At 40.9% G+C, this 18,161-nt stretch overlaps 1 protein-coding gene across 1 annotated transcript in view; it reads right to left on the bottom strand.

Moving 5' to 3' along the window:
- Positions 1–18,161, bottom strand: part of LOC311256436 (NACHT, LRR and PYD domains-containing protein 4A-like) — a 28,523-nt gene that overhangs the window by 4,371 nt on the left and 5,991 nt on the right. Inside the window, exons 4-13 of the mRNA XM_084351518.1 lie at positions 17,331–17,444; positions 16,879–16,998; positions 16,658–16,770; positions 13,816–15,619; positions 12,102–12,278; positions 10,917–11,090; positions 9,583–9,759; positions 8,311–8,484; positions 5,195–5,368; positions 4,331–4,504 (exon numbers count right to left, since the gene is read on the bottom strand). Coding sequence (XP_084207644.1) covers positions 4,331–4,504; positions 5,195–5,368; positions 8,311–8,484; positions 9,583–9,759; positions 10,917–11,090; positions 12,102–12,278; positions 13,816–15,619; positions 16,658–16,770; positions 16,879–16,998; positions 17,331–17,444 — 3,201 coding nt within the window. The remainder of the gene's footprint in view (positions 1–4,330; positions 4,505–5,194; positions 5,369–8,310; positions 8,485–9,582; positions 9,760–10,916; positions 11,091–12,101; positions 12,279–13,815; positions 15,620–16,657; positions 16,771–16,878; positions 16,999–17,330; positions 17,445–18,161) is intronic.

Below are 18,161 nucleotides of genomic sequence, written 5' to 3'. Positions count from 1 at the left end.
GAATAACATTGGAGTTGGAGGAATCTATAGAAATCTTGTTGAGCAAGGCCAAATTTTTCTGACATAGTTTTGAATTCTTTAAATTCCTGGGTATCAACCAACAGACACAGTGCTGCAAGTCCTTGTCTCATCCACTGAATGAACCCTGTGTCATTCACAGCTGGCTTAAAGTCTGGGTCATGGGCTGGCCACATTAAGATTCGTATTTCATTCTGAATATTGAGTTGTTTCACTATGCCAGACCAGATATCTATAGAAAATCTAACCAAATGACTCTGGATTTCATATTGTTTAGCAGCCAGTGGGCATCCTAAAAAACGCTGTAAAGGTCTGTCCAACCGTGACAACTCCTTGGCTTTCCATTTTGCAAAATATTCTTGATTACACCAGAGCAGCAGTGGTCTTATCTGTGCTGCTAGATAGTAGTCTTTGAGGCTTGTTAGGCCCGTCCCTCCACTGCACCTTGGCAGTTGTAGAGTTTTGTATCTCACCCTAGGGGCTTTGCCATTCCAAATGAATTGAGATATCACTTTATCCCATTCTCTAAATTGCTTATTAGGAATATGAATGGCTAAAGACTGAAACAAGTAAAGGAGTCTGGGTAAAATGTTTGTTTTAATAGTCATTATTCTGTCACCAAAATCCAGGGCCAAGGAAGCCCATCTATTGAGAACCTCTTTTTTCTTAGAATCTATATGTTCATAGTTTTCAGAGTACAACTGAGATATGTCCTTTGTTAATTTCACACCTTAATATCTAATAGATGTAGAGTCCCAATTATATTTACTTATTTTTAAGATCTAATGATGAGGTAAAAATTGAACACTAGGGCTTGTGTTTTATCAATAGCTGCTTTTACACCACATTTGCAGCCAGGTAAAGGCTGCAATCTGCCGTCTTGTCTACGTGAAACGGAGGTGTAATATTCCTCCTTTTCAAAAAAGCTGCCACTGGGGTAGGCGTAAACATGTGACGTGACGTGAAGCACGAAGTTGGGCTGCTTCTTCTCCCGGCGAAAGCCACGTCGGCGAAGCTCACTCGGCGACCTTTTCATACAAAATACCATCTTTCACAGTCCCTGTGATCTGGTTATTGACGATTCTCTCGGCTGTGATGGTTAGCATCTGCGGATGAAGTGATGAACTGACTGCTGTGATCAGCTGTTTCCTGCTTTTAAAACTCCCGGCTGTGGCTCACACAACAGTGCACGTCTTTGACACCTCCGCCCATGTCACGCAATTGCCGGCACATCGACTCCTTGGATTTACATAGCAATGGAGGTAGCAAAAAGTGTACCCTCCGAGGCGTCATACTGGCGGTAGAGGGTGGCACGGGAGTGGATTTTCCCTCCTGTCCCATCCCACTCCCACAGAAAAAAATCTTGTCCCGTCCCAATCCCTCCAAGATGGGGGGAGGACTCCCTCCTTCAGAGTGTAGTTGAAACTTTTGTGTAATATTGGAATTAATTGCTCCCTCAGTGACTTGTACCATTTTCCTGGAAATCCGTCTGTACCCGGAGACTTGCAGGATTTCAAGGAGGAGATCGCTATATCGATTTCTTCCACTGATATTTCTTTTATCAATTTTTCGTTATGCAGTCTACCCAGAGAAGACAGGTCCAACTGGCTCAAAAACTCTTCAACCTTACAGGCATCAAATGGTTTGGACTGGGTGTACAGGCCCTGGTAAAATTTCTCAAATGCTTTTTGAATTCCCTCTAATTCATTCGTAATTTTTTTAGAAGAAGGGTCCCTTATTCTATAGACTGTATTTTCGGATTGCTGTTTTCGCAGCCTCCAAGCTAATAACCTAGAAGCTTTAGCGCCTGTCTCATAATATCTTTGTTTTGTAACGTTTTTTCTCCACTTCATCACAATAAATCTTATCTATTTCTTGTTTAATTGGTCTCATTTGTGAAAGTATTTGCGGTTCCTTAGTTTTGCTATGTTGCTGTTCAAGATCAAGAAGCTGTTTTGCAGATCTAAGAGTCTTTCCCCTTCTAACATAGGCCGTTTTCCGATTTTTCACTGGGTTCACATTTCCATCATCATTATCCTGCAAGTATGTTTTTAGTTCATTCTTTATTCTTTCCTTGAATCCAGTATTATTTAGCACACTTATATTTAATCTCCATGTTGTCCCTTTAGTTCTACTATCTAAATGTAATTTTAAGTGGACAGTGGAGTGGTCTGAAACATCTCTCTGGCTTTTTTCACAGTCCTTTATCCTGTGCCTCTCCGAATTGTGCATAAATAAATAATCGATCCTTGAATAGGCATCATGGCGGTTTGAGTAGAATGTAAACTGTCTACCCTGGTAGTTAAAATCTCTCCAAACATCTATCAAACCTAGATCCTGAATTCTTCTTTTAATCCATCTTCCAGTGGGGGTAGTTTTCCTTTTTTGATTAGTTGTGTCAAGCTCTGGGTTCAAAATCATGTTGAGGTCTCCAGCACAGATCTTTACTCAAGCAGATTGAAATGCAATTAAATCAAATATTTTCTTTATAGAATACCTTGTTGCTACCTGGAGGTGCATACAGTACACATTCAACAGTCACCTCTTTGTCATCTAATTTACCTTTGACCATGATGAACCTACCCTCCTTGTCTTTAGTCTCTGACATAGGTTCATTTTGAAATTATGTCAGAGACTAAAGACACGGAGTATCAGAATAGCCATACCGCTCTTGCGTCCTGTTCTAAAGGATGAATATTAAGTATGCCTAAAACCATATTCTTTATTTTTTGGTGTTCTTCACTTGTTAAATGGGTTTCTTGCCAGAATATAATTTGCGCCTTTTCCTTTTTTACCTTTGATATCATTTTACTCCTCTTGATTAGGCTCGTCAAACCGTTCACATTAAGGGTGATAACCTTGAATTATTTGTTATTCATTGGTAAACCAGTTCTCTTAGACACTCACTCGTGATCCCCCACAACAATGAACAAGAACTATGAACAGTAAGCATTGAACAGCTATAACAAGAACTACCAGTAAGTAAAAACTGGGCTTCCATCAAAGAGGTCTCCCCTTGACCTCTTGTGTAGGGGGATGCGCCGACCACAAGGTGGCCGGGCCCCATCGGGATAGTTGTGTGGGTGGCTGTCATTCAAACTCAAAAGACTGACTACCTTAATCTCAAATTAAAAGTAACATCCTCGGCCAGAGAAAGTCAGACAACGTCCTCCAAAGGGCAGTGGAGAGCTGATTCCCTTCTCTTTCAGCACCCTCTTAATTGGCAAATATTCTCTCCATTTATCCATCATACCTGTTGCGTAGCCGTGGTCAAAAAACACCCTTTTCCCATCAACGGTGATGGGTTTTTTCCACGCTGCGCTGATAATCTTCTCTTTGGTTGTGTATTTCAGGAACCTCACAACCGTTGATCTCGTGGTGGCAGTCTCAGCTGGTTTTGGCCCGAGTGGTCTATGCCCAGTTCAGTTTTTATAAGATTCTCTACAAAGTGAACCATTGAGGTCCATTCCGCCCTTCCTTAATACCATAGATCCGGATGTTATTGCGATGCGAGTGTCCTTCAAGTACGAAAACTCTCTCTCGCTCTAGAAGTCATATAGTTGGTTAGAGATGTTATTTTTGAGTTCAGACATTACTTTGGCCATGGTTTCGTTTATGGCGTCGTGAACGGAGGCTAGCGAAACTGTTTCTCCTAGCATAGCTTTGTCACTGCAGCCTGCACCTTCCGTGTCTGTGTCCTTCTTTTTGCTTTTAATGCCTGCCAAGGCCCCTTTCTTCTCCCCCTGGTATAATCATGTGTTAATAAGCACTTTCAAAGTAAATCTCCTTGATTAAAGGGGGGTTTCTGGTAGTTCAGTCGAGAGCTGAATTTTTTAGCGGGCATCTTCATCTTTCGCCACTGGAAGTTCCTTCCCCATATCATTTATGATAATATTGGTGTGTAAAATACTCTAAAATGGGGAAAGAACCGGACCCTTCTTGGAGCTCTCAGATTATGCTACCGCCAGTCTGGCCACCATAACCCGAAGTCTCACATCTACTGTATTTTTTATTCATTTTTTAGATTTCTTTTAGGAAAAGTGGAGTCAGAAGATCAAATCATCTTCAGTGTAAACTATTCAGTCAGTATAAGCATCATGTAGCTTCATAAATCTATCATTATCATTGATTTAAAAAAAACATGAAATCCAGTGTAGATTTTTCTTGTTATATGAAGGTTTTAAATGTGCAGCTCAACATTAAGATACTCAGTGAGGATCAGTATAATATCAGCCTTATGTCTGCAGTTCAGTGTCACCACAACTTTCACATCATCTTAATCTGAGCACAGAAGTAAAAAATGTTGTCTGACCTCAGAGTCTCCAGTCTGCAGTGTGGACTCTGCAGAGAAGCACACAGAAGCTTCACTCCTGAATCCTGCAGGATGTTCTGCCTCAGGTCCAGCTCTCTCAGATGGGAGGAGTTGGACTTCAGAGCTGAGGCCAGAGAAGCACAGCTGATCTCTGACAAACTGCACCACCTCAATCTGAATAAAGAATAAATGATGTAAGTTTAGAAGACAATGTTCCTGCTTGAAATCGTTCAGTGTTTAATAATCTGTTCAAAACGAAAATGAGAAAATGGAAAGTCCAAACATCTACAAAACCTCTAAAATAAAAAAGGTGACAAAGAGCTCTCATTAATATCAATGACAACGTGCTGCTACTTCAATAAAGACGTCATGACTTCACCTCTTAAACTCTGCAGCTCCACCAGTGGCTCCATCTATACAAACTCATGTTGTGAAGCCAAACAAATAAAAACTCACGAAAACTGATTTTAGATTCAATTCAAGATCACAAAGTTTTCAAAGCTGCAAATATGTCGGGATGGATTCTGGGGAAGAGTAAACAAAAGACATCTACTGTAGTTTTTATTTATTTAAATTTTTTTTTATAGGAAAAGTGGAGTCAGAAAATCAAATCATCTTGAGTTTAAACTATTCAGTCAGTATAAGCATCATGTAGCTTCATAAATCTATCATTATCATTGATTTAAAAAAAACATCACATCCAGTGTAGATTTTTCTTGTTATATGAAGGTTTTAAATGTGCAGCTCAACATTAAGATACTCAGTGAGGATCAGTATAATATCAGCCTTATGTCTGCAGTTTAGTGTCACAACAACTTTCACATCATCTTAATCTGAGCACAGAAGTAAAAAATGTTGTCTGACCTCAGAGTCTCCAGTCTGCAGTGTGGACTCCGCAGAAAATCACACAGCAGCTTCACTCCTGAATCCTGCAGCTTGTTTTTACACAGCTCCAGCTCTCTCAGATTGGAGGGGTTGGACTTCAGAGCTGAGGCCAGAGAAGCACAGCTGATCTCTGACAAACTGCATTTCCTCAATCTGAATATAGAATAAATGATGTAAGTTTAGAAGACAGTAATAATAATAATTGTTTTAGATGCTCAACCAATGTCAGTTGTTGAAGATGAGGGCCTCCGTCGCCTACTGGAATACTTCGAGCCAAGGTACTCTCTTCCATCACGCAAGTATTTTTCCCGAGACTGCACTGCCAGAACTGTACAAAAAAGTGTGCAAACACATCTCAAAAGAGATTAAAGATATAAAGGCAAAGAGCTTCACTACAGATATATGGAGCTCTGCTGTGTGTCCAATGTCGCTTTTAAGTTTAACTGTCCACTAGTTGGACACGAGCTGTACACCGCACAGTGCAATGCTTCAAGCTAAAAACTTCCATGGTTCACACACCAGCGATACCATTTCAGCTGCAATTAAGGAGATGCTTGACCAGTGGCACATTCCTTTGAATAAAGTGCATGTCATACTCAGGGACAATGCAAGTAACATGAAAAAGGCCATGGACAACATGGGGGTGCGGAGCTTAGGCTGCTTTGCTCACACATTGTAGCTTGTAGTCAATGAGGGACTACTGTCACAACGGAGTGTGAGTGATGCCATTGCAATCGGTAGACAAATTGTGGGATATTTTAAACATTCTCCACTTGCATATTCACGGCTTCAAGATATCCAGCTCCAGATGCAAATGCAACCTAAACGCCTGCAACAAGACGTCAAAACAAGGTGGAATAGTCCCTACTTGATGATACAGGGGGAGTCAACAAATACCGATTACCTTTTCTTGCTGCCACTGCCACAAAATACCTCTGTGCCCCCTGCACTAGTGTAGAAAGCAAGAGAGTGTTCAGCACAGTTTCCAACATTGTGGATGAAAAGAGAATAGACTTACAGCAGAGAGAGCAGAAATGCTTGCCTTCATGATAAAGAATTTGCCATTGCTGATTAAGTGAGCATTCACAGGTTAAGTGGGCATTCACAGTTCATGAGTGGTGTAACACTGCACTACATGTTTACAATGTTTGGTTATTATTTGTTCGTGTGACCAAGTGGTTGTTATACGGTTTATTATTAATTCAACAACGGTATCGGATCGGTGTCAACAGATACACAAAGTCCAGGCATCGGTATCAGGGCTCAAAAAGTTGGATTGGTGCATCCCTAATCAGAAGCTCCTCATATTGTGTTTATTTTTACGTTTGACTAATTTTTCACACAATTGAAATGCCACGGCCAACATCTTCTAAGGCTTCAATGTGATCAGAATTACGATGGTAAAATGAATCATGTAAATAATCAATGAATGAATTCCTTAAATGCTCAATGAATTAATTAACTAATCGATCAATTAATTCATCAATTAATTAACAGACCGACTGACTGAATAAATGTGAAATTTCATTCATAGGTTGGTGCTTTTATTTTGAATTCTGTTCTTGCACTGCATTACCATAATATCTACTATATACAGGCACCATAACTGGGGGCTATTTTGACCGTGGTTTTCGGAGTGGAGGCGGGCTTGACTGCAGTCGGGTCTCCCAGGAGAGCTCCTCCAGTCTCCCGCGGGGTGTCTCATCTGCGCTAGCCTGGTGTGTGCCGACAGGTGTTGAGCCCTCGGTGGTTTGTTCATCAGGTGTCAAAATCCCCTTCCTCCACATGTCCTCCGATGCCTCTTTTGCGCTGTTGTATGTTGTAGGTCCTTCTTCAGAAAAGACTCAGAGTTTTGTGGCGCCGGTGTCTGGAACCTGAGTCCCTTTTCCTTTAGCACCTTCCTCAGCGACGCATATTCCTTTCTTTTCTTCATAATTTCTACCGGGTAATTGTGGTCGAAATAAACTCTTTTTACGTTGAGGTGTACCTCTTTCCTTCTCCATGCGGAGTTCAGCAACAGTTCCTTGGTTCTGTAGGCGAGGAAGCACACCATCATGAATCGCGGGGTGGCTTTGGTCCAAGTTATCTGTGACAGCGTTGTATTTTAAAGTCAATGTCAGGGAGCGATAACTCAGACTTGATCTACTTCTCCACAAACTCACATGCATTGTCCCCCTCCTCCCTCTCGGGGATCCCAAAGATGGGAGGTTATTTCTGCGGGCGCTGCTTCTAAATCTATCAGTTTGGACAGGACGCGCTCTTGTTCCTGCAGAGTTTGTAGAAGTTCGTCTTTAGCATTAATATTCCACTCTTCCACCTCGGCCACTCCGTTCTCCACTTCATCTATTCTGGCCTCCGTGTTTTTCAGCTCTGCCCCGATCTCACTCAGCTTCTGGTTAACTTCTTTAAAAGTTCCCAAACTCTTCCTTCATGTCTCGTTTAATTGTCTCACAGAAACAGTCTAGTTCCTTCTTCATGTCCTTGTGTCCTGTCTTTATTTCAGCGTGGACAGTGCTGATGCTGGCGCGCAAAGCACACATGTCCACGTGCTGCTAGCTTCACTTGTGCCGACAGCTTCATCAGCGTCTCCTGTCACCATTTCTTCGTTTGCCGTTCTGTCCTGATTTTCTGTGGTCTAAGCCTTCCTTAGTTTATATTTCCCCATATCATTTATGATAAAATTGGTGTGTAAAATACTCTAAAATGGGGAAAGAACCAGACCCTTCTGGGAGCTCTCAGATTATGCTACCGCCAGTCTGGCTGCCACAACCAGAGGTCTAACATCTACTGTATTTTTTATTTGTTTTAATATTTTTAGGGAAAGTGGAGTCAGAAAATCAAATCATCTTCAGTTTAAACTATTCAGTCAGTATAAGCATCATATAGCTTCATAAATCTATCATTATCATTGATTTAAAAAAAACATGACATCCAGTGTAGATTTTTCTTGTTATATGAAGGTTTTAAATGTGCAGCTCAACATTAAGATACTCAGTGAGGATCAGTATAATATCAGCCTTATGTCTGCAGTTTAGTGTCACCACAACTTTCACATTATCTTAATCTGAGCACAGAAGTAAAAAATGTTGTCTGACCTCAGAGTCTCCAGTCTGCAGTGTGGACTCTGCAGAGAAGCACACAGAAGCTTCACTCCTGAATCCTGCAGCTTGTTCTGCCTCAGGTCCAGCTCTCTCAGATGGGAGGGGTTGGACTTCAGAGCTGAGGCCAGAGAAGCACAGCTGATCTCTGACAAACTGCACCAACTCAATCTGAATAAAGAATAAATGATGTAAGTTTAGAAGACAATGTTCCCGCTTGAAATCATTCAGTGTTTAATAATCTGTTCAAAAAGAAAATGAGTAGGCGAGGAAGCACACCATCATGGATCTTGGGGTGGCTTTGGTCCAGGTGATCTGTGACAGCGTTGTATTTTAAAGTTGATGTCAGGGAGTGATAACTCGGACTTGATCAACTTCTCCACAAACTCACATGCATTGTCTCCCTCCTCCCTCTCGGGGATCCCAAAGATGGGAGGTTATTTCTGCGGGAGCTGCTTCTAAGTCTATCAGTTTGGACAGGACGCGCTCTTGTTCCTGCAGAGTTTTGCAGAAGCTCGTCTTTAACATTAGTATTCCACTCTTTCAACTCGGCCAGTCGGTTCTCCACTCCATCCATCTTTAAAGTTCCCAAACTCTTCCTTCATGTCTCGTTTAATTGTCTCACAGAAACAGTCTAGTTCCTTCTTCATGTCCTTGTGTCTTGTCTTTATTACAGCATGGACAGCGCTGATGCTGGCGCGCAGAGCGCACATGTCCACGTGCTGCTAGCTTCACTTGTGCCGACAGCTTCATCAGCGTCTCCTGCTGCCATTTCTTCGTTTGTCATTCTGTCCTGATTTTCTGTGGTCTAAGCCTTCCTTAGTTTATACTTCCCCATATTATTTATGATAAAATTGGTGTGTAAAATACTCTAAAATGGGGAAAGAACCAGACCCTTCTGGGAGCTCTCAGATGATGCTACCGCCAGTCTGGCCGCCACAACCAGAAGCCTCACATCTACTGTATTTTTTATATATTTTAATTTTTTTCAGGAAAAGTGGAGTCAGAAAATCAAATCATCTTCAGTTTAAACTATTCAGTCAGTATGGGCATCATATAGCTTCATAATAATACATGTATCATTATCAATGATTGAAAAAAACATCACATGTAGATTTTTCTTGTTATATGAAGGTTTTAAATGTGCAGCTCAACATTAAGATGCTCAGTGAGGATCAGTATAATATCAGCCTTATGTCTGCAGTTTAGTGTCACAACAACTTTCACATCATCTTAATCTGAGCACAGAAGTAAAAAATGTTGTCTGACCTCAGAGTCTCCAGTCTGCAGTGTGGACTCTGCAGAAAATCACACAGCAGCTTCACTCCTGAATCCTGCAGCTTGTTGTTTCCACTCAGCTCCAGCTCTCTCAGATGGGAGGGGTTGGACTTCAGAGCTGAAGCCAGAGAAGCACAGCTGATCTCTGACAAACTGCAGAGACTTAATCTGAATAATGAATAAATGATGTAAGTTTAGAAGACAATGTTCCTGCTTGAAATCATTCAGTGTTCAATAACACTGAACATTGAGAACACTGAGAAAATTTAAACTCCAAACATCTGAACCCAACAGGACGCAGGTTAAAACCTCTAAAATACAAAAGGTGACAAAGAGCTCTCATTAATATTAATGACAACGTGCTGCTACTTCAATAAAGACGTCGTGACTTCACCTCTTAAACTCTGCAGCTCCACCAGTGGCTCCATCTAAACAAACTCATGTTGTGAAGCCAAACAAATAAAAACTCACGAAAACTGATTTTAGATTCAATTCAAGATCACAAAGTTTCCAAAGCTGCAAATATGCCAGGATGAATTCTGGGGAAATGTGAGCAAAAGGAAATCCATAAAACCAAAGTATCTTCAGTTTGAACTAGTGTGAGTATCATATAGTTTTATAAAACTGATGGAAAAAGAAAATACTGAATATTTGTTGTTGACTGTCTGTTGAAACAGAGATAACTTATTTATTAATTGTGTTTATGTATTTTATTATCACTTTCTTAAAAAACATGATGTGGAATATAAGATGACAATCAAGAGTTGAAGAGGATCACAGTGAGTTATCCAGTGTAGATTTTTCTCTTTATATGAAGGTTTTAAATGTGTGGCTCAACACTGCTCTGCCACAGTCAATGGTTAAAACCACTGTAAAAGAAAATAGACTTTATCATTGAGATAGTCAGTGTGGATCAGTACAATAACAACTTAACATTTAACTCAAGATCACAAAGTTTCCAAAGATGCAAATACGTCAGGATGGATTCTGGGGAAGAGTAATCAAAAGACATCTACTGTACTTTTTATTTATTTTATTATTTTTTTTAGGAAAAGTGGAGTCAGAAGATCAAATCATCTTCAGTTTAAACTATTCAGTCAGTATAAGCATCATATAGCTTCATAAATCTATCATTATCATTGATTTAAAAAAACATGACATCCAGTGTAGATTTTTCTTGTTATATGAAGGTTTTAAATGTGCAGCTCAACATTAAGATACTCAGTGAGGATCAGTATAATATCAGCCTTATGTCTGCAGTTAAGTGTCACCACAACTTTCACATCATCTTAATCCGAGCACAGAAGTAAAAAATGTTGTCTGACCTCAGAGTCTCCAGTCTACAGTGTGGACTCTGCAGAGAATCACACAAAAGCTTCACTCCTGAATCCTGCAGGATGTTCTGCCTCAGGTCCAGCTCTCTCAGATGGGAGGAGTTGGACTTCAGAGCTGAGGCCAGAGAAGCACAGCTGATCTCTGACAAACTGCAGTCCCTCAATCTGAATAATGAATAAATGATCTAAGTTTAGAAGACAATGTTCCTGCTTGAAATCATTCAGTAATTACTAATCTGTTCAAAAGAAAATGAGTTTATGGAAACTCCAAACATCTGAACCCAACAGCAGCAGGTTAAAACCTCTAAAATAAAAAAGGTGACAAAGAGCTCTCATTAATATTAATGACAACGTGCTGCTACTTCAATAAAGACGTCATGACTGCACCTCTTAAACTCTGCAGCTCCACCAGTGGCTCCATCTATACAAACTCATGTTGTGAAGCCAAACAAATAAAAACTCACAAAAACTGATTTTAGATTCAATTCAAGATCACAAAGTTTCCAAAGCTGCAAATATGTCAGGATGAATTCTGGGTAAACAAAAGACATCTACTGTGTTTTGTATTCGTTTTTATTTTTTTTAAGAAAAGTGGAGTCAGAAAATGAAATCTTCTTGAGTTTAAACTATTCAGTCAGTATAAGCATCATATAACTTCATAAATCTATGATCCCTCTCAGATGGGAGGGGTTGGACTTCAGATCTCTGACAAACTGCAGCTCCTCAATCTGAGTAAGAATAAATGATGTAATAAAGATCTGTTCATATTCTAATCATTGTTCAGTTGTTTAATGTGCAGTTCAACATTACTGTGTCCTAATCAATTAGCTGTATTCTAAAATGATTGAGTGACTTTGTTATTGTGGATCATCATGTTGTAATGTCAGCCTTCTACAGACATAATCTAAATGTCACCACATTCATGTCAACACATTATCAACATGCTGCTGAACTCTACACCCTCTTTAACACCTGTCCAAATACTACAGTATCCATAACAACATGAATCCAATTAGAGTCCAGACTGAATTCTACTGACAGACTAAAAAAAGAGCTGTTGTGAGTTGTGTTCAGACAAACACAGAAAACAAGAAAAGCAAAGGATATTTAAAAGTTCTGTTGTGGATTTAAATTAGGTAGATAAACACTGCACAAGAGAAAAATACATGAACTGACCTCAAGATCTCCAGTCTACAGTTTGGACTCTTCAGTCCTTCACACAGAAGCTTCACTCCTGAATCCTTCATCCTCCTGCTGTAACTCAGGTCCAGCTCCCTCAGATGGGAGGGGTTGGACTTCAAAGCTGAGGCCACGACTTCACAGTCAGTCTCTGGGAGTTCACAACCAGAAAGTCTGTGATGACAGAGAAAATAAAACTGAAGGTCAAATAAAATCTGACACTTCATCTAAAAAACAGACATTTGGCTGTAGCTCAGGTGGTTAGTTGTTCAGCCTGAGCTGGTCAGTCATTGATCACAAGGTTTGTGGTTTGAAACTTGAGCTCCTCCTGTCCACATGCCAAAGTGTTCTTGAGCAAACTAGTGATCCCTCAAAGTGTCTCCCAAACAAGGTGATGTGATTTGTGTCTGTTAAACTTTATTTGAACATGATGTCCACTGAATGCTACAATCACTGGAGCTTGTAACAGCACTTGTATGTATTTACCTCAGTCATGTGCTTGTATGTAGTCTATACATCTTTTAATATCACTCTGCTTTTCGTCAAAGATTGTTTTATTATAATTTCATAGTTAATAGTTTTACTCAAGTGGAGTTCAGCTGTTTAACGACATCATTTCTTCTAGTTTGGTGATAATAAAATCTCTCCACCGAACTAAACCTGCTGAGTTCTCCTTCACTGGCAGAATGAACCCTGATGTTTTCCCAGGAGCTGAATGTGTGATAGCTCTGGAGTATACCAGTACACCAGTCCATTCAAATACTACCAGAGAGAGAGACAGAGAGAGCATCCTCATTGTTGATGAATCAAACTCATTTATAATATAGAAACACATGAGAAAAGAAATTGATTATAAGGAAGTAAACAATGTAAAGTTGCTCCTTTTATTTAATGACAATGGAGAGGGAGATTTTTTTGCTTTTCAAGAAACATGTCCTCGATTGACATCCTCTCAAATCAAGCAAAAATAATAGATATGTTAAATACTGTCAGAATGGACAGATCAGTCCTTCATCCTTCCGGCTATAATACCCTGGTCTCTTCACCACTCCTGTGGCAGATTGTTCCGTCACGTTCGGTGATTATACCTGTGCTCTTGCTAAACCTCAGTACATTATGTCAGTGTCATCTAGTGTTTTGTTGACTACGTGTTTTGTGCTCCAGTGTTTTTTCTGCCTGGACTCTCTCCATCGCTCTATCCTGCCTGCCTGTCCTCCTCGCTCCCAGCACCAACTTGTTTACCTCAATAAATCACCTTTGAATTCATCTCTATCTCAAGTCTCTGCATTTTGGGTCCAACTAAAAACCTCAACCCTCACAGATCCAGCTGATCACAGATATTACATGTCTGTGTGTCTGTATATAATAAGAACAATAAACAGACACATTATAGAAACAAAGTGCAGAAACTCTATCCACTGTAACAATAAGACTGTTGTGATAAAATGACTGTAAAAACATGTTTCAATCTTCCATCACTTGAAGAGACTAAGAAGATGATAGAAGATACTTTTTTCTTTTAGATATTTATAGTGCAAAACACAAACAGTACTAACATTTCAAAAAGCAAGTTCTACTTGTTTGACTTTTATAGAGCTGAACTTTTAGATTGTGCATGTGTGTAACGTGTGGATCTTTAATACTGATGACGTCAGCTCAACATTGTTTTATAATGTAATAAACACACAATGATAATCTTATCTGGACTCACAGAGCCTTCCTGCAGTTCCTCACAGCTGGAATCAGTCTCCGTCGTCCCTCCTCTGATGTTTTGTACTTCTTCAGGTCAAACTCATCCAGAACCTCCTCTGACATCTGCAGCATGTGGGCCAGAGCTGAGCAGTGGATCACAGAGAGTTTCTCCTCTGATCTGTTCTCTGACTTTAGGAACTCTTGGATCTCCTGATGAACTGAGTGGTCGTTCATCTCCATCAGACAGTGGAAGATGTTGATGCTTCTGTCAGGAGAGATATTTGTCTTCTTTATCTTCTTCAGGTTGTTGATGGCTCTCTGGATGATTTTTGGACTATTGCCTCTCTGACCCAGCAGACCTCCTAAGAGTCTCTGGTTGGACTCCAGAGAGAGGCCATGAAGGAAGCTGACAAACAGGTCCAGGTGGCCATTTTTACTTTCAAGAGATTTTATCGTTACTCTGTTCAGGAAGACATCCAGGGATGATTTAACTGTTTTTTTCTCCAGAAAAGCCTTCAGTACCTCTGTGTTCCTGCTGGTGTGACAGTGGAACACGTAGACTGCAGCCAGAAACTCCTGAACGCTCAGATGAACAAAGCAGTAGACTGTTTTCTGGAAGATCACACTCTCTCTTCTGAAGATCTCTGTACAAACTCCTGAGTACACCAAGGCCTCTGTGACATTAAGACCACACCGCTCCAGGTCTTCTTGGTAGAACATGATGTTTCCTGTCTTCAGATGTTCAAACGCCAGCCTCCCCAGCTTCAGAAGAACTTCCCTGTCAGCCTCCGTCAGCTCCTGTGGACTCTTCTCATGTCCCTCATCATACTTGTTCTTCTTCCTCTTTGTCTGAACCAGCAGGAAGTGTGAGTACATGTCTGTCAGGGTCTTGGGCAGCTCTCCTCTCTGGTCTGTAGTCAACATGTGGTCCAGAACTATAGCAGTGATCCAGCAGAAGACTGGGATCAAACACATGATGTGGAGGCTCCTGGAGGTCTTGATGTGTGAGATGATTCTGCTGGACAGATCTTCATCACTGAACCTCCTCCTGAAGTACTCCTCCTTCTGGGTGTCAGTGAAGCCTCGTACTTCTGTTACCCTGTCAACACATGAAGGAGGGATCTGATTGGCTGCTGCAGGTCGGGAAGTTATCCAGACGAGAGCCGAGGGAAGCAGCTTTCCCTCGATGAGGTTTGTCAGCAGCACGCTGACTGATGACTTCTGCGTGACATCAGACACAACCTCATGGTTCTTGAAATCCAGTGAAAGTCTGCTTTCATCCAGGCCGTCAAAGATGAACAGAAGTTTACAGACAGCGAGCTTCTCTGCTGTCACCTTCTGTAATGTTGGATGGAAAACATGGAGCAGCCTGAGAAGACTGTACTGCTCATCTCTGATCAGGTTCAGCTCCCTGAACGAAAGCAGAATCAGCAGACTGACATCTTGGTTTTCGGAGCCCTCTGCCCAGTCCAGAGTGAACTTCTGCACTGAGAAGGTTTTTCCAACGCCAGCAACGCCGTTGGTCAGAACGACTCTGATGCGTCTCTGTTGGTCAGGTAAGGCTTTAAAGATGTCGCTGCACTTGATTGGAGTGTCATGGAGGGTCTCCATCTTGGAAGCTGTCTCGAGCTGTCTCACCTCATGTTGGGTATTAACCTCTTCACTCTGTCCCTCTGTGATGTAGAGCTCAGTGTAGATCCTGTTGAGGAGGGTTCCACTTCCTGTTTCATCACTTCCTGTTTCAGTTCCTTCAGTCACACGTTCACATCTCCTCCTCAGACTGATCTTATGTTCATCTAACACCTCCTGCAGACCAACATCCACTAAAAAAAAGGAGAAAAGTGTGAGACAAAACAAAACACAACGACAATCTGCACAATATATTCACTTTCATTTAAAAAGACCAAAATAAGAATATATAAAGCAGTAAAGGTGCTGCTGTATGTGCACTGGCCTTCTACAGGAGGGCTGTAACGGTAGAGCATCCCATTGTTTATTTTTAAAATAAACTTGATAGCCTTTAGAAATGGTACTCAACCACTGAGATGGAGGCATTGGCACTAATGGCTCCAGGACTTTTTGAGGTTTCTGTCAGCTTGTCAGCAATCGTCTCTTTTTATTGGTGCAGTAGTCGAGTTTTTTGGGGGATTTATTTCTGTTACAGTAGGTTTAGTTCTAATGTTTGTTTTGGCAGAAACAAGATCCTACGGCCCGTTGTGGGTTGTTCCGGCTTCTCTTCCCCTTTGTTGATTTTGGTTGGCCCATCGACCTTCTGTTATTTGTTGTTGGTGTTGATTTATGATGTCTTTACTGCAACTACTTGACTGTTTTGGTTATTTTAGACCTCTTTTGAAAAGAGCCTCTCTTGTGTTTGTAACGCACGTGTACTGTAAGTTAGCATAACCAAGTTCTCCCAGACTTAAGCACCTTCTACTGGAGACCAGTGGCTGCTGGAATCTGATTCAAGTCACTGGTACTTGCCTATCCCGCTGCAAATGGCTCAGACTCATCCTACATTCAAGTCATGGTCAAACCAGCCTGTCCACTATGCTTTTCTACTGCCAGTAAGCTCGCTACTCCCTCACTACGCAAGGGTCCAGCTACAGCTCAACAAAATCATGACTGTCAGCTGTCCTGGCTCCACGATGGTGGAACAAGCTCCAGACTGAGATCAGCAGGAACTGTGCACTTCTTCAGCCTGAACACTTACTAGAAGGCATTCAGTTTATTTGATGAAGCTGATGTACCTGCTTGGTTCTTGTGATTTTGGGGTCTGTGTCCACGTGGTTGAATGCACTGACTGTAAGTCTTTAAATAAATATAATGACATGTAGCAGGTGACATTCTTAATTGAGTCTTACATTGTACACTGCTGGTCTGACCGGCTGGTCTTGTTCTGGATCTTTCTCCACACTGGGGACAGGAGGAGTCCCCTGATGAAGCAGACTGGTCCCAGTATGAAGTGATGCACTGCCTGCAGAACCAGTGTCACCAGAGAAAATGTGTTTTACTTTTCTCTTTGAATTCACTCTTAATGCATCATCTTCCAACAGGTCGGTTTAAAGTAAAATCAGTCTCTTACTGTGTGTCTGAGGGTCCAGGTCCATTACTGAAGAATAGAGGCTCCCTTTTGGACCAGTCACTCCTCATAGACAGACAGCTGGGTACTGGAGACTCTGCTCTCTGTCCGTCGAACTGAACTCTGCAATAACATGTTTTTATTTATATCACATGAATCTTTGATAAATTCTCTGAAGACAAAGTCATTCAGGAGGCTCTAAATACACAAACTGTTGCTACTGTTGATAATTAGGAGGTTTAAAAGTTTGTATCACTTCTCTTAGTTTAGATTACAGCTTTTAGGTGACTGACAACTGTCAGATACTCAGAGGAAGATTGTGACTCATTTCTGTTTGTGTCACAAATTTTACTTAGCAAATACATTTTAGCGAAAATTTTAATAGATAAACACAAAATAAACTTTGGCAGAAGCAGCTGAAAATGAGTCAGATATATTAGTAGCAGGTCTCTTACTGTGTGTGTGAGGGTCCATTACTGAAATTGAAAGGAAGTTCTTTGGACTCATCACTTTTCACAGACAGACAGCTGGATACTGGAGACTCTGCTCTCTGTCTGTTGAACTGAACTCTGCAAACACCAATATGTTTTAATTAGAGCTGTCAGTCGATTAAAATAGTTAACTCGTGATTAACTGCAAAATAAATCACACATTTTTTATCTCTTCTAAATGTACCTTAAAGGATATATAACATGGGAGTGGATAAATATGTTTTATGCAAATGTATGTTTATTATTATTGCAACATGCAAAATAATGACAAATACTGTCCAGAATATTCTCCTGAATAACCTCAGAGGTACTGCATGCTCAAAAAATATGCTGAAAGCATAACATGACAAACTCAAGTCCAACAAGCAACAACTGATGGTCCCACTGACCTGAATGTAACATTCCTTAGTAATACTAACAAAATGTAGTGTCCAACTTTACACTGGTGAAGGTGAACTAAACAATGTTAATCGACCTGCAGGCTGTAGCCACACATTTAGCTATCGCTGTTGAGGGTTTGTCTCATGTACAGTTGTCCAGGCATCTCTGTTGCAAACTAAATAGTGTGGTCTCCCTTTGGCGAAGGGGAGGAGGGCTCTCTGCATCAGCTGTGTGCTTGACCAGCAAGTGTCCCCTGAGACTGGACATACACCAGTGGTGACTCAGTTCACATCGACAGTAAATGTCAATAATTTTGTTCTTGTACGTTTGTATCAGTTCTCTTCAGAGGAAGACGGCACGGATGACTTCTTTGTGTCACAAGTTTTACTCAGCAACTACATTTTAACAGAAATT

The sequence above is a fragment of the Pagrus pagrus genome (genome assembly GCF_965226575.1).
Source record: "Pagrus pagrus genome assembly, chromosome: 4".
Lineage (NCBI taxonomy): Eukaryota > Metazoa > Chordata > Actinopteri > Spariformes > Sparidae > Pagrus > Pagrus pagrus.
This window is presented reverse-complemented; position numbering and strand designations above follow the sequence as displayed.